At 32.6% G+C, this 12,156-nt stretch overlaps 2 protein-coding genes across 4 annotated transcripts; one reads left to right on the top strand and one right to left on the bottom strand.

Annotated features, from left to right (window-relative positions):
- Positions 1-4,602: 4,602 nt before the first annotated feature.
- On the top strand, positions 4,603-6,110 carry LOC7491324 (stress response protein NST1). 2 transcript variants are annotated; one of them, XM_002320329.4, is made up of 3 exons: positions 4,603-4,906; positions 5,157-5,251; positions 5,629-6,110. In XM_002320329.4, the coding sequence occupies exons 1-3, from the start codon at positions 4,723-4,725 to the stop codon at positions 5,926-5,928; spliced, it is 579 nt and encodes a 192-aa protein (XP_002320365.1). In that variant the 5' UTR covers positions 4,603-4,722; the 3' UTR covers positions 5,929-6,110. The 2 variants fall into 2 exon arrangements, with proteins under 2 accessions (XP_002320365.1, XP_006375465.1); XM_006375403.3 differs by having other exon boundaries at positions 4,605-4,906; positions 5,157-5,266.
- A 3,204-nt stretch (positions 6,111-9,314) lies between these two features.
- LOC7491325 (protein TRANSPORT INHIBITOR RESPONSE 1) lies at positions 9,315-12,156 on the bottom strand. Of its 2 annotated transcripts, XR_002977591.2 has the most exons (4): positions 11,582-12,156; positions 10,765-11,257; positions 9,575-10,447; positions 9,315-9,506 (listed from the first exon to the last, which is right to left on the bottom strand). XR_002977591.2 is itself a non-coding variant. In XM_002320999.4 (3 exons), exons 1-3 carry the CDS (start codon positions 12,043-12,045, stop codon positions 9,650-9,652), a joined length of 1,755 nt encoding a protein of 584 aa, XP_002321035.2. In that variant the 5' UTR covers positions 12,046-12,156; the 3' UTR covers positions 9,315-9,649. The 2 variants fall into 2 exon arrangements, 1 of the variants encoding a protein (XP_002321035.2); XM_002320999.4 differs by having other exon boundaries at positions 9,315-10,447.

A 12,156-nucleotide genomic window follows, 5' to 3' on the forward strand; every position in this document is an offset into this window, starting at 1 on the left:
CTTTATTTTTCGGTCAGCCTTGAGGCTCATCAAGCTGTTCTTTGCTCTTTTTTTGATCGGCTTAACTTCACTTTTAGGTTTTACTAGATAGGTCAGGTTAGATTTTTTTTAATATAAAAGGGATATCTAGATAATAATAACCCTAATTAACCTATGTTAATTTGATTAACACAAGACTTGAGATATAAGATCGAGATAATTCACAAAAAAAATTAAAAAGAAATCATAATTTTCAAGGCCCAATAATCTAATATCAAAGAATGAAACTAAAAATAAAATCCTTTTATTTTAAAGTAACAAAGAAAAAAACTCGTGTCAACCCGGATTAACTCTATTAACTTGTCACCCATGATATGAGATAGGGATAAAAAAAAACTCGTGTCAACCCGAGTTAACTCTATTAACTTGTCACTCATGATATGAGATAGGGATAAAAAAAAAACTAGATTTAAAAAAAAATAACCTGGCAAAAAAGACTGAAGTTAAATAAAAAAAACGCTGAAAAAAATATTGAGTTAACACTAGTTCATTGGACTAACCCGCACTCGGGATAACCCCACAGAAAGAAAAGCAAAAAAAAATCACAAAGCTCAAGTGCCAATAATTTGATGCGAAAAGATGAAATAAACAAAAATTAATTTCATAAAAAAAAAAACATCGAGAAAAAAAAAATCTGAGTCTATCTGGGTTAATTTGACTAATTCACTATCTGAGATATGAGATCGAGATAACCCTGTAAAAAAAAAAAGTGAAACAAATAACGAACCTCAAGCCCCAATAAACCAATATTAAATGATTAATTCAAAACAAAATAATTTTTAATAAGGGACCTAAAAAACCAAACTTAAATTGGAGCAAGGTTATCAGACTGAAATTACCCTATAGATAGGCAGACACGCAAAAAATCAAGAAGTAAAATTTTCAATCATAAAGAAAAATAGCAATCAAACCAGAAATGATATAAAAACTAAATGAAAGAAAATAATTTGGGAATAAATTGAAAAATAAATTAAAATAAAATAATGATAAAAAAATAGTAATTAAAATAATGAGGATCAAAATTGGATAAAAAAAATTAAATGAAATAAAATATTGAGGGATAAAATTTGAAAAATAAATAAATCAATCAAGAAAATGATAAGAAAATAGCAATTAAAAGAATAAGAACTAAAATTAGATTAAAAAAATAAAATGACGAGGTGTGATATTGAAAAAACAATCAATAAAGATCATCGAAACCCAACTGCACCTCCATCATATACGCAAACCCCACCACCACAAAGAAGATGACGCGTTGCTCCAAACACCATCGCAGATGGTGGATTTTGGTAATCAAACGACCCCTCACGGGCTGCCTGAAGGGCACGGGGGTTGTCATACGTCGATGCGTGCCCCCAACAATTTTTTTTTAAAAAAATAATATTGAACTTTAAAAAAATACAAAAAAGCCCCTAAGTGAATCTTAAAATTATTTCTAAAATGATGAAAAGACTAAAACGTCCTTGAAACAAGCCTTAGATTTTTATATTTTAAGGCAATTCAGTCACTTAATTGTTCAAAAAAATAAAAATATGAATAAGCCTCTTTGTGCAAGTTCAGTGTTTTTTTTTTTAAGTGTATAAACGTAATTTAATTGTGAAAAAATATTAAAAAGACAAAAAACCCTTCTGGATGAAAGATATATTTATTTTGCTTTTAAGAGCACCAAATTCATTTCACCAGGCTAAAAAAAAGTGTTGTGTACTAATTTGTTCCAAGTCAATCTTGTGATCTCTGATGGATCTTCTGGAAACAACAATTTAACTCCCTAAATACAAGCTTTATTAGTTTTTTTTTACAAAAACAAAAGTATCATTACAATATTCGAATGAACAGTGCAATATATTTAAGGTTTACGGTACGCTCTCATGGCTTTTAGGTTTTTTTTGTTAAACTCTTTGATGGGCCATTTAGTAGTTGTTTTGGACTTGGAAAAGAAAATGTTCTTAAAAAGTCATTTGTGTTCTTACAAAGAAGCAACATTAGCAAAATGGACAAAATTTTGAACAAAATTTTTATTTCCAAAATTTCTTTCAACTTTCCAAGCAGTCTGATTGGTTCAAGTTGGATTGCGCAGGTTAAATGACTATTGATTTGATATAAATAACATAAATAAAAAATACAACAATAATAAATAAATTAACAAAAAATAACTAAAAATAACGTGATCTGATCCTATATAGATTACTAAATAACCTAATATTGAAGGGAAAACTAGAGAAAAAAATTTAAAAGCAACAAAGAAAGGACCCATGGTTAAACCGGGTTAGATCACAAACTCTACGACCATGGGTATAAGACTAGGATAATCGCATAGAAAAGAAAACAAAAAAAATATTCTAATGACCAATTCCTAATAAATCAAATGAAGTGTGATAACTTCATAAAAAGAAAAAGAAAACGAGTATGAAGCTTAATCTTTATCAAATAAAATGTTAAAGGACAAAAATTAAGAAAAAAAATATAATTAGAAAAATGTTGAAAAAAGTCGATTCGAGCCCACCCAAGTCAAGACGCAAAATCTCTAATCCAGTCATGATACCGGGATAACCGTGTTTGAAAGCAAACTTAATAAAATCATGAAACTCAATCATCAAATAATTCAATATTGAAGGAATGAAAAAAGAAATATAATTAAAAAAGCTAAAAAAAAAATGAGTCAGCCCACGTTAACTTGTCAATCTCGTAATCATAGAAATATGATCGGGATAACACGATATTCTCATCAAACATTAATATAGATGTAAGGTATATTTATCTCTTATTAAATTTTATCATGGTAGGATTACATTTCATATCATTCTCTTCACAAAAAGACAAGACTTATGGTTTATAAATACACCATATGATCTTAAAAACAAAGGATCACAATCTTCATTCCCTACTGCATATATAATTTTAGAGCATCTCTCTCTAGAATATTCTTATATTTTCTCTCTCTAAAAAAATATTTATTTAAGCATCGGATAGTCATCACCTCTACTAAAAGGAATTTTTTGCAGATACTAGCACAAACCACTTTGGTCTACCAAGCACCAAGTATAGACTATCAATTACCTTGACTGGAAAAAATGAATGAGATTGCTAGAATCAATTGATTAATCGATTATCCAATTTGGGAGCCTTATTTATATACTAGTTGAGTTTTTAGAACATCATAAATAATATTCTCTCTTTCCAATTGTATTTTCAAAATAAAAACTAATTAAATAATGCTTTTAAATTGAAGCTAAAATCAAACCACAAGTTTTCAACATAACGTCGTTTGTCTACGCGTTCACGTTCGCGTTTCTTAAAAAACACAGTAATTATCCGTTTGGTTACGAATTGTAAACTGTGAAAAAACATGGGTCCCACCATTTTATTTGCGGCTGTAACTCAATTGTTAAGAAGCAGAGAATTCATGCTTTTTCGTTACTGTTCATGCAATTGCACTGTTCAGTGAACAGTGCAATTACATGAACAATTTTTTTTTTTTTTTTTTAGTGTGTTAAATTTTTTAACAGTTTTTTTTTTAAAACAAAAAACTAGTTACACTCGTACTGTGATGTGAACAATATTTTTTTCTTGAAAAACTAGTATAGAGTGAATTAAATTCACTCGCACTGTAATATCAATTTTATACCTGATAATATTTTATCTAATTTTATTACACGCTCAAATAATTATGCAAACTGTAGTTTTTATCGGATGAATTTTGTATGTAATGGAATTATAAATAGTTTAATGGAATAATAAAAAATATTTTATATAAAGTATTATTTATTTCATGATATAATAGGAGTAATTAATTTTACAATATTTAAATTTAAAACCATCAATATTAATATATATTTTTTAAAATTATTTTATAATCTCAATTTCAAAAGCATTTTTAACCAAACACATTACACTACTTTTTCTTCAACCTCAATTTCAACCACAGTTTTAACCAAACACCTATTTTTTCAAATCAACCACAACTAAAAGTACTTTTTATAAAACAACTTTTTTTAAACCACAACCACAACAGCTACCGCAATACCCAACACACTCTAAGAAAATTAGTTTGGGGAGATTCTAAACAGTTCATTCCAAGTTTCCGCACCTCATGATTGCTCTTATTGAATCATCGAAGTGAAGATTAATATAAAAAATAATAAAAACATTAAATTATATTTTTGTCCAAATTGTAATTGTAATTCTAACAGAATCATTGGTTGCTGGTGCAATAAATTTGTAGAAGAAAAAAAACGTTTTTTTTTTTTATCTTTAGGACGGTGGTTATACTAATTCTTGGATTTTATGTGGTATATGGATAGCTCTTAGATATATCTTGAGGCCATTTTTTTTAAATTGGAACATGATTGTGCGTGTGTGAGAGTGTTTGATAGAGACCTTTTTAAAAATATCTAGGGGTTAATTGAGACAAGAATAGTTTGTAAAGGGAAAATAGAAAATAATTCAAACTTGGAGGGGGTATTAAGAAAGGACAAAGTATTGAGGTCTTATTGCAATACCTCATAAACTTTATGGAGAAATTTGAAATTTACCCTAATTTAAACAGCATCGACCGAAACCGAATCCTATTAAACGGCAACGCTTCTGCCGAAAGCGTTGAGCCAGAGTCAGAAAGTCAATTTAGAACGACGAGGTGACAAAAGCGGAAGAGCAAAATTAGGGTTTCTGAAAAATCATTGAAGAATGAAGAAGAAAAATCCCAGCAATAGAGAAGACGATAGGGAGAAAACCAATGGCCCAAAATCAATGGTGAACAAAAGGAAGAAAAACATGAAGAGATTAGGAGGAGCCGCCGGTCTTTCTCTTGAAGCGTTCGTTAATGCCAAGTCCAACACTTCCTCCTCCTTCTCCAATCCTGCCCTTATAAGTATGTATAGTTATCGTTTTTTTCTAAATTAAATGGTTGGGTTTTGTTTAATGCTTGTTGAAAATGGTTGATCAGGCTCCCAACTTTAGTGGGTGTGCTTTTTTTCTGACATTTTTTGTTCTTAAATAAGACGTTTAGAAGATGTTGAACGTATACTTGGGGTAGTTCGATATTTTCAATTTTGTTATGAAATGTGAGACGATCTGCTTTTTTTTTCTTTTTTGACCTCTTTTTCTCTGTTTCGCATCAGAGAAGCAAAGGGAGTTTTATAAGAATGCCAAGTACGTGAGCAAGTTTAAGAAAAAGTTGAAGCAACAACATCAGCCGAATGAGCTCCATTCAGATGTAAGACCATCAGAGGTGTGAGATCGTTTCTTTGGACCTGAATCTTTTCTTTTTTTCTTGCTTCGCGGAAAATATCTTGTTTGTTTTAATAAATACCATCATTGCAAAGTATTTCATCGTGTTCTTCTTATTATTAGATGATTATAGAGCTTCAATCTGGGCTCGTGTCCTAGATTGGAAATTGAGATTTTCACTGTAAGTTCCATTTGTTTTAGTGTGATTTAGTGAGAATTTATGTCTTGTTGATTAGAAATGCAGCGCGAATGGGTTCTAGAAATTGAAAATTTTCAGTGAAGTTTTTGGTGTATAATTGCTTTCAAGATTGACATGAAAGTCAAATTCGAACGAGTCATTTACAGTTTCAATTGCTTTTACAGGCTGAGAATGAAAATCGGGAAGGTAGCAAGATGATGAATAAGAATAAGAGGAGCAAGAATAGCTTGAAAGAATTGTATGAGAAACGGCGTGAAGAGGAAGAGAAGGCAAGGATCGAAAGAGAGGCAATTCTAAAAGCAAAGAAGGAAGAAAGAGAAAGGTCTGAGTCCCGTAGAAAAGCTGCGAGGGAGAAGATGTTCAAGAAGACCCGTCATGGTCAGCCTGTTATGAAGTACAGGATTGAGCATCTCTTGCAGTTAGTTCAAGGTTCCAATGGAAATTCAACTGACAAAAATCTCTAGTGTAGAGATGAGCTGACATGTCTTCTAGTTTTGCCTTGGCCACTTGCACCATGCTTGCTCCCTTGACTAAACAACTGGTGAAGTTTCGGAGTATTTAGTGATATTGCTTGAGATGAGATGATAGCAGGAAATTAACTTTATTCTAATCGAATCACAAGGCAAAGTACTCTGTTTACTCAAAATTCCAATGATTCATCGTGGTATTATCACAACCTTCATAGCAATAGCATGAACTACAATATGGAAGTATATTTAGGCATTTACTGGCACTAGAAATAAACAATTACGAAGTCTTTTGAGCAAAGAAAAACAGTACTACATGATTAACCAGGTACATAGAACCAAATTCTTCAGCCCTACCCGCGAAAGCAGATGACAAACTCGCACACATGTTCAGACTACGAGGAACCTGGCCGGAGTTGCAAAGAGGAGAACCGTTTCAAGCAACGCGATACAGCACCAAAGCTCGCCGAGGAGGTGGAGTACAAATGGCCATGAGGGCAAGAGCTATGACCAGTGCCATGACAAGTCCCATGAAATCGAGACCAACGCCATGATCTGCATGAAATTCAGAGCAAACAACTTTCCCCATGTTCGACAGTTGGGACACGGTCCTGAATCCTCTCTTCTCTTCCCAGATAGAAAAGAAACGCAGATGCAAGAAGGATATATTGGCTTTTCCTTTTCTTTGATTTTTATAGCATAGAATTGAGAAGTATGGATCGGGGTTCGTTTAATTTCCAATCAAAGTCAAGTCGTCGTGGAAAATGTTCACAGAGGCTGGCTTTTTTGAAGGATAGATATCTCTAGAAAATTCGAAGCTCGATGGCCATTGGACTTTGGGGTCCAGTAATTCAAACCGTAACGACCCCCAGCGTCGGTTTCAAGCTAAACATAAACACGTTTTTTTCACTTTAAAAAACTGTTTTTGAAAAAAAAAATTATTTTCTTTACTTTGATTTTTTTTTTGTTTTAAAATAATTTTAATATATTAATATTAAAAATAAATTTTATGTATTTTATATTTTTATTTTATTATTGACATTCTTGAAAGGATTTCTTAAACTTCAATTAATCTGAAACTTCAACCAAAATAAAATAATATATCAAAATATTTCTTGCAAACTTTCAACAAAATTTAACAGATAAATTGAGAGTTATGTCCGTGTTATAAAACTAGATAATAGATAATTTTACGATAAAATCTGAACATGCATACTATTTGTTTTACTTAAATTATCAAAATTTTCAAAGTAATTTATTAAAAACAAGCTCTCTTCAGTGATTAATGTTTTTTAGTATAAAATCATAAATTATTTTATTTAAAATATCACTCTATTATTATTATTATTATCTCGATTTATAAAAAAAATATTTTTAAATAATTATTTTACCCAATTAAAAATTTACACACATACCAATTTATTATTTTATCTCATTTAAGTTAATATGTCGGAAATGTTCATCTTCAATCAAAATAATTTTCCTTGTAATTTATTTTTATTTTTTTAAAATCGGGGGTTTACAAACAGCATACTAGATAGTGTATTTCATGAGGTGAAATAGTCAAAATCAGCCATAATCATAGCAACAGAGGATATAATACAAGATGATAATCATAAATATATTGAACGTGTGGCCATCAGCAACCAATAAAAGTGTTGGATGGGGGGCTTATTTTTTTAATTGCGCTGGTTGCACAGATATAGATGATTTCTTTCCTTTCACTTGCCTTGTTATTTGATTTTTTAAAATTAACATGAATTTTAAAAAAATATTAGAAGAATAACACGTTTAAAAAAAAAAACTAATGAAATAATACAATTTATATGTCATGGTTAAAAAATACGCCTTTCATAACTTGTTATTTATAACATTGACAATTAAAAAAATTATGAAATGGATTACATATTAGAAAAGAAAAGAGAAATAAAAAAAAAAAAGAACTTGGGACATATCAAAACTTCAATTATGACATCAACACTACAATCAAAAAAATCTTGATATGAATAATTCAAGGACAACAAGGAAAGCTATTAACAATAACCTGAGTATGTCACGTTTGTCGTTTAAAGATGGCAAAGTAACTCACTTACTTTTGACAACAAGTATGACCCACTTAGATAACCGTTGTGTGACCTACTCGGGTTATCGTTGTGTGATATTTTATTGATTTTGTTGGATTTATTTTATCGAGATCTTTTCGATAATACCGGTGGTGTCGTAATTAAAATTCAATGTATTTCTATTATTTTTTTTCTCTCTCTCTTCTCTTTTCTAGTTTACAACTTATTTGATAATTTTTTTAAATGTTATTGTTCTAAATAACAAGAAAAGTTATAAATATCATATTTTTCAATCAAAACATATAAAATATATTATTTTATTTTAAAAAAATTATATTATTTCACCAATATTTTTTAGCCTTATTATTCTTACACGGGACCATCCTAAGTTTTGTCCTCAAGTTTTTTAATTACCAGTCAGTCGAGTTGTTCTTAAATTGACCAAGTTGATTGATTCATATCAAAATAACTCTCACATAGTTTAATTTTAAACTTAGACTAAACAAAACATTGGATCGCGATGTTTTATTTATGTCAACTTCATCTTTTTTTCTCATTCATACTCGAGACTTTTTGCACCAAAAATATAAATTATTTTTTGTCAAATCTAGTAAATCATATTAAAACAACTCTCAAATTATTTAATTTAAAACATGAGTTACACAAGTTTAAAACATAGACCACACAAGGAGTATAATTAAGATGGGAATAGAATTAAGATGTTTCAAAGTTGACATAAGATTTAATAATAATATTAAATAATTTTAAATCACTTGATATGTTCAAACTTTATATTTGTTAAGGGAGGATCTAAAGTGTTTTTTATTTAAAAATACATTAAAATAATTTTTTTATTTTATAAAAAATATTTTTAAAATCAACACATTAAAAATATATATATATATATATATATATATATATATATATATATATATATATATATATATATATATATATATCTATTCCCAAACATACTCCTGAGGCAACCATAATAAGGCGCGGGAGTAGATTTGATAGAATTTAAAGCAAAAACTGGCTTTGTCAATTTAACAGTTGAGGACAAGGTTGGCTTAAAAACTCTAGGTGTAAGAAAAGTTGAATGCATCAACATTGCATGTGAGAATATTAAAAGAAACTCCAGGTGTCATTTACAAAAAAAAAAAAACCTCATTGGCGTGTTTAGATGAAAATGAAAAATATATTTTTTATAAAAAATATATATTATATCCAATAGGACCCGATCGCTAGTTAACCCAAGATATTTTCCCCGTCTTTTTTAGATTGAATTTTTTATTTCCAGTTTTTTTATCCGCTGCCAGATGCAAAAGTCTGCAAATAGGATACACGATTCACTATCCAAGTTTAACAAGTTTGATTGACACGTCATACTACAACAACATCTCTTTATTAATCTTTAAGCAGCATCCAATAGCTCAGCCAATTATAAATGGATGGCAAAAGAGCTCTTGAGCCTCAGTATACCTTCAAACCTTGATCCCATCCAATCAGGGCCTGCAATTTTATGAAGCTAGATAAAATGAAGAATGCGAAACAATTAGTATAGCATATAGTGCATGTACCTGCTGTGTTCATTCACTACAGGCAAGGGTATCGATCCTTGAAAGAAGAGGCAGCTCGATCAAATAAGAGACATTTCAAGAAAACCTTGACACAGAATCTTCATCCATTGTCCAAACAAATCCAGGCATGTCAAACCTAGGCCCCGCAATGGTTCTGTATATATAAAGCTTCTCAACAGGGCAGCTTTCCGGCCTCAAATCTGGAGGTCCCCTCTCATCAATAACTTCAACATTGAGTCTAGGCATCTTCTGACCCAGCAGCTTACATGCTCTGAAACTCACAGAGCAAGAAGACATCCAAAGGGATCGCATTGTCTCCAGCTTTGCAGCATTGGCCAAAAGAGCTTTGTCACCAAAGGGACAATCCCTTATCTCTAGTTTGCAAAGCTTTTCGCACCCAGACAACACATGGTGGAGTCCCAGATCACTATCCCCAGCAAATGCCACAGATAGCATCTCTAACTTCTTGGCATAAGTTCCAATGTACTCAAACACGCGATCAGTCAATAGACCTGAGAGGGAAAGACGCCGGAGATCCTTGTAGTTTTCAACAATGGCTCCAAAACCCAAATCCAGAGGCTGGAGTGTTTGATAATCAGGAGCCCGTGGTTCAATAATACAAAGACGAAAGCAAGTCATACTTGGACGGTTCTTTGCTATTGTAACTAGGGCAGCATTAGTCATTTGACGGCAAAAGTACAGAACTGAATGAAGCTTGGGACAGCCTTCAGAGACAGAGACAAGGCCCCTTTCTGTCAAGGATACATTTGGTTCCGCACCATATGGGTCAGATGGAAACACCCTCAACTCTGTCAGGTCCTTGCAACATGCTGCAAGAGCTTCGAGTCCAATGTCTTCAATGTAATCCAGCACCTGCATTCATGCCCATTATTAGCTTAAGAACAAAAACAGCAGGATTTTGTTTCTATTTTTTTGGAATAAAAAGAGGAAACCGAAACTTGAGTCACATAGATGCAAAGCAACATCCATACATGGTTCTGCAACAGCAATTAAAGTGGCACCCATATAAAAAATTGAAAGCAAAAATTGACAAATGAGCTAGCAAACATCTAGCTCTCACAATAAACTCTAGCTTTTCTAGAAATTGTGCCTCCTGCCAAGTGTACAAGGGAAGAGGTATTCAGAAATAAAAATTATGATAGAACTTAAAATTCCAAGGTAAAACTAACCCATAAGCGCTGCAAACTTGGGCATTGACTGACAAGCTTAATGAGATCAGCGCCTTGTATATTAGCATACCTCAAGTTGAGTGATGTTAAGCCAGAACAAACAGGATAAACTGCTGGAAGGTAACCTGGAAAAACATTCCAAAACCCAGATAGGCTCCTCAGTTCTTTACACCCAGAAAAAGCTCCTGCCAGGTTTGAGAATACATCAGGCTGCAACTCGGCTGAGTAAGCACCTGTGCCCAATTCAACCAGTTGTGGTGCACCGCGAAGAAGATTGGCAAGCTTGTCAAGGGGCACAGCATGGTTGAGCCGAAGAGTCTTCAGATCAGGACACCGGCCTACCAGGCGCTCCAGAGCTGAGAAACTAACCTCAGCCCCCAAGCAGGAAATATTAAGAGACGCGAGTGATGTAAACGAGTCAGGAAAGCGGCTCAACCACTGCCCACTTGGATCATCCACCTCACTCTCTCGCAAATCCAGCCCCCTCAGATTCCTGCAAACAAGTTTACTAAATTACTAATAATAAAAACTACGATAATAGAAGTTTAAACAAGTTCAACCACGGTGTGAGAGAAAGAAAACTGATAAAACCATAATTTGGTACAAAATTAGAACTTCATCACTGTCCTTATCATTGAAAATGATGGCATCCTTAATAAAGTTGCTTTCTTAATCATGTAATTATGTTTTGTGCCAATAATCATAAATTAAAAAAAAATCATCAAAATCACTTTAACAAATTAAAACTGGGTTTGAGTTCAGACAGCTCAAAGAGGGGCAAATGAAATAAATAGAGAGAATGCAGCAAGTAAGAAACCTGCAATTGGCCGCAACGGCAGCAAGTCCATCAGTAGAGAAACCCTCACAAGACGAAAGCACCAAAACCTTAAAATTCTTAAAACTCTTAGCAATCACCTTCAAACTCTCATCTGAAACCACCATCCTCTCCAAACTAATCTCTTCCAACCACGGATACGCAGTAGCCAACGCCGCGATCCAAGGGTAAACACAACCTCCCCAACCGTCAGGCACCAAACTAAAGTCCGCAAAGTGCGGCTTTCCTTTGAGCTCCACCGATCTGAGCTCCGGAAACCTCCTTATAACCATCTCCGGCCTCACCGCATAACAGTTACCTACAAATATCCTCTTCCTACACCACCTCTCTATCTCGTACCACGACTTACACACCAGCGATACGGCGTTCCTGTCTTTGTCGTTTGTGATAAAAGACAACACATGCTGTAGCACTTCCTCCGGGAACGAATTCGCCTTTCTCAACATTATCAAAGCCTAAGCAAACGCTGCCGAGTGAGATTTGCAGAGTGAGTGAGTTTTGGATTTTTTTTAAGAGTGACTGGATGATGATATTAGATTTTAACTAACTATGGTAAA

Source organism: Populus trichocarpa, chromosome 14 (genome assembly GCF_000002775.5).
Source record: "Populus trichocarpa isolate Nisqually-1 chromosome 14, P.trichocarpa_v4.1, whole genome shotgun sequence".
In the NCBI taxonomy this organism is placed as follows: Eukaryota; Viridiplantae; Streptophyta; class Magnoliopsida; order Malpighiales; family Salicaceae; genus Populus; species Populus trichocarpa.

Coding starts and splice junctions, on each gene's coding strand:
- LOC7491324 (XM_006375403.3), top strand. CDS start 4,723: ATGAAGAAGAAAAATCCCAGCAATAGAGAAGACGATAGGGAGAAAACC. Junction 4,907..5,156: donor CTCCAATCCTGCCCTTATAA/GTATGTATAGTT, acceptor GTTTCGCATCAG/AGAAGCAAAGGGAGTTTTAT. Junction 5,267..5,628: donor CAGATGTAAGACCATCAGAG/GTGTGAGATCGT, acceptor TTGCTTTTACAG/GCTGAGAATGAAAATCGGGA.
- LOC7491325 (XM_002320999.4), bottom strand. CDS start 12,045: ATGTTGAGAAAGGCGAATTCGTTCCCGGAGGAAGTGCTACAGCATGTG. Junction 11,258..11,581: donor GCCGTTGCGGCCAATTGCAG/GTTTCTTACTTG, acceptor ACTTGTTTGCAG/GAATCTGAGGGGGCTGGATT. Junction 10,448..10,764: donor CAAGTTTGCAGCGCTTATGG/GTTAGTTTTACC, acceptor GCATGAATGCAG/GTGCTGGATTACATTGAAGA.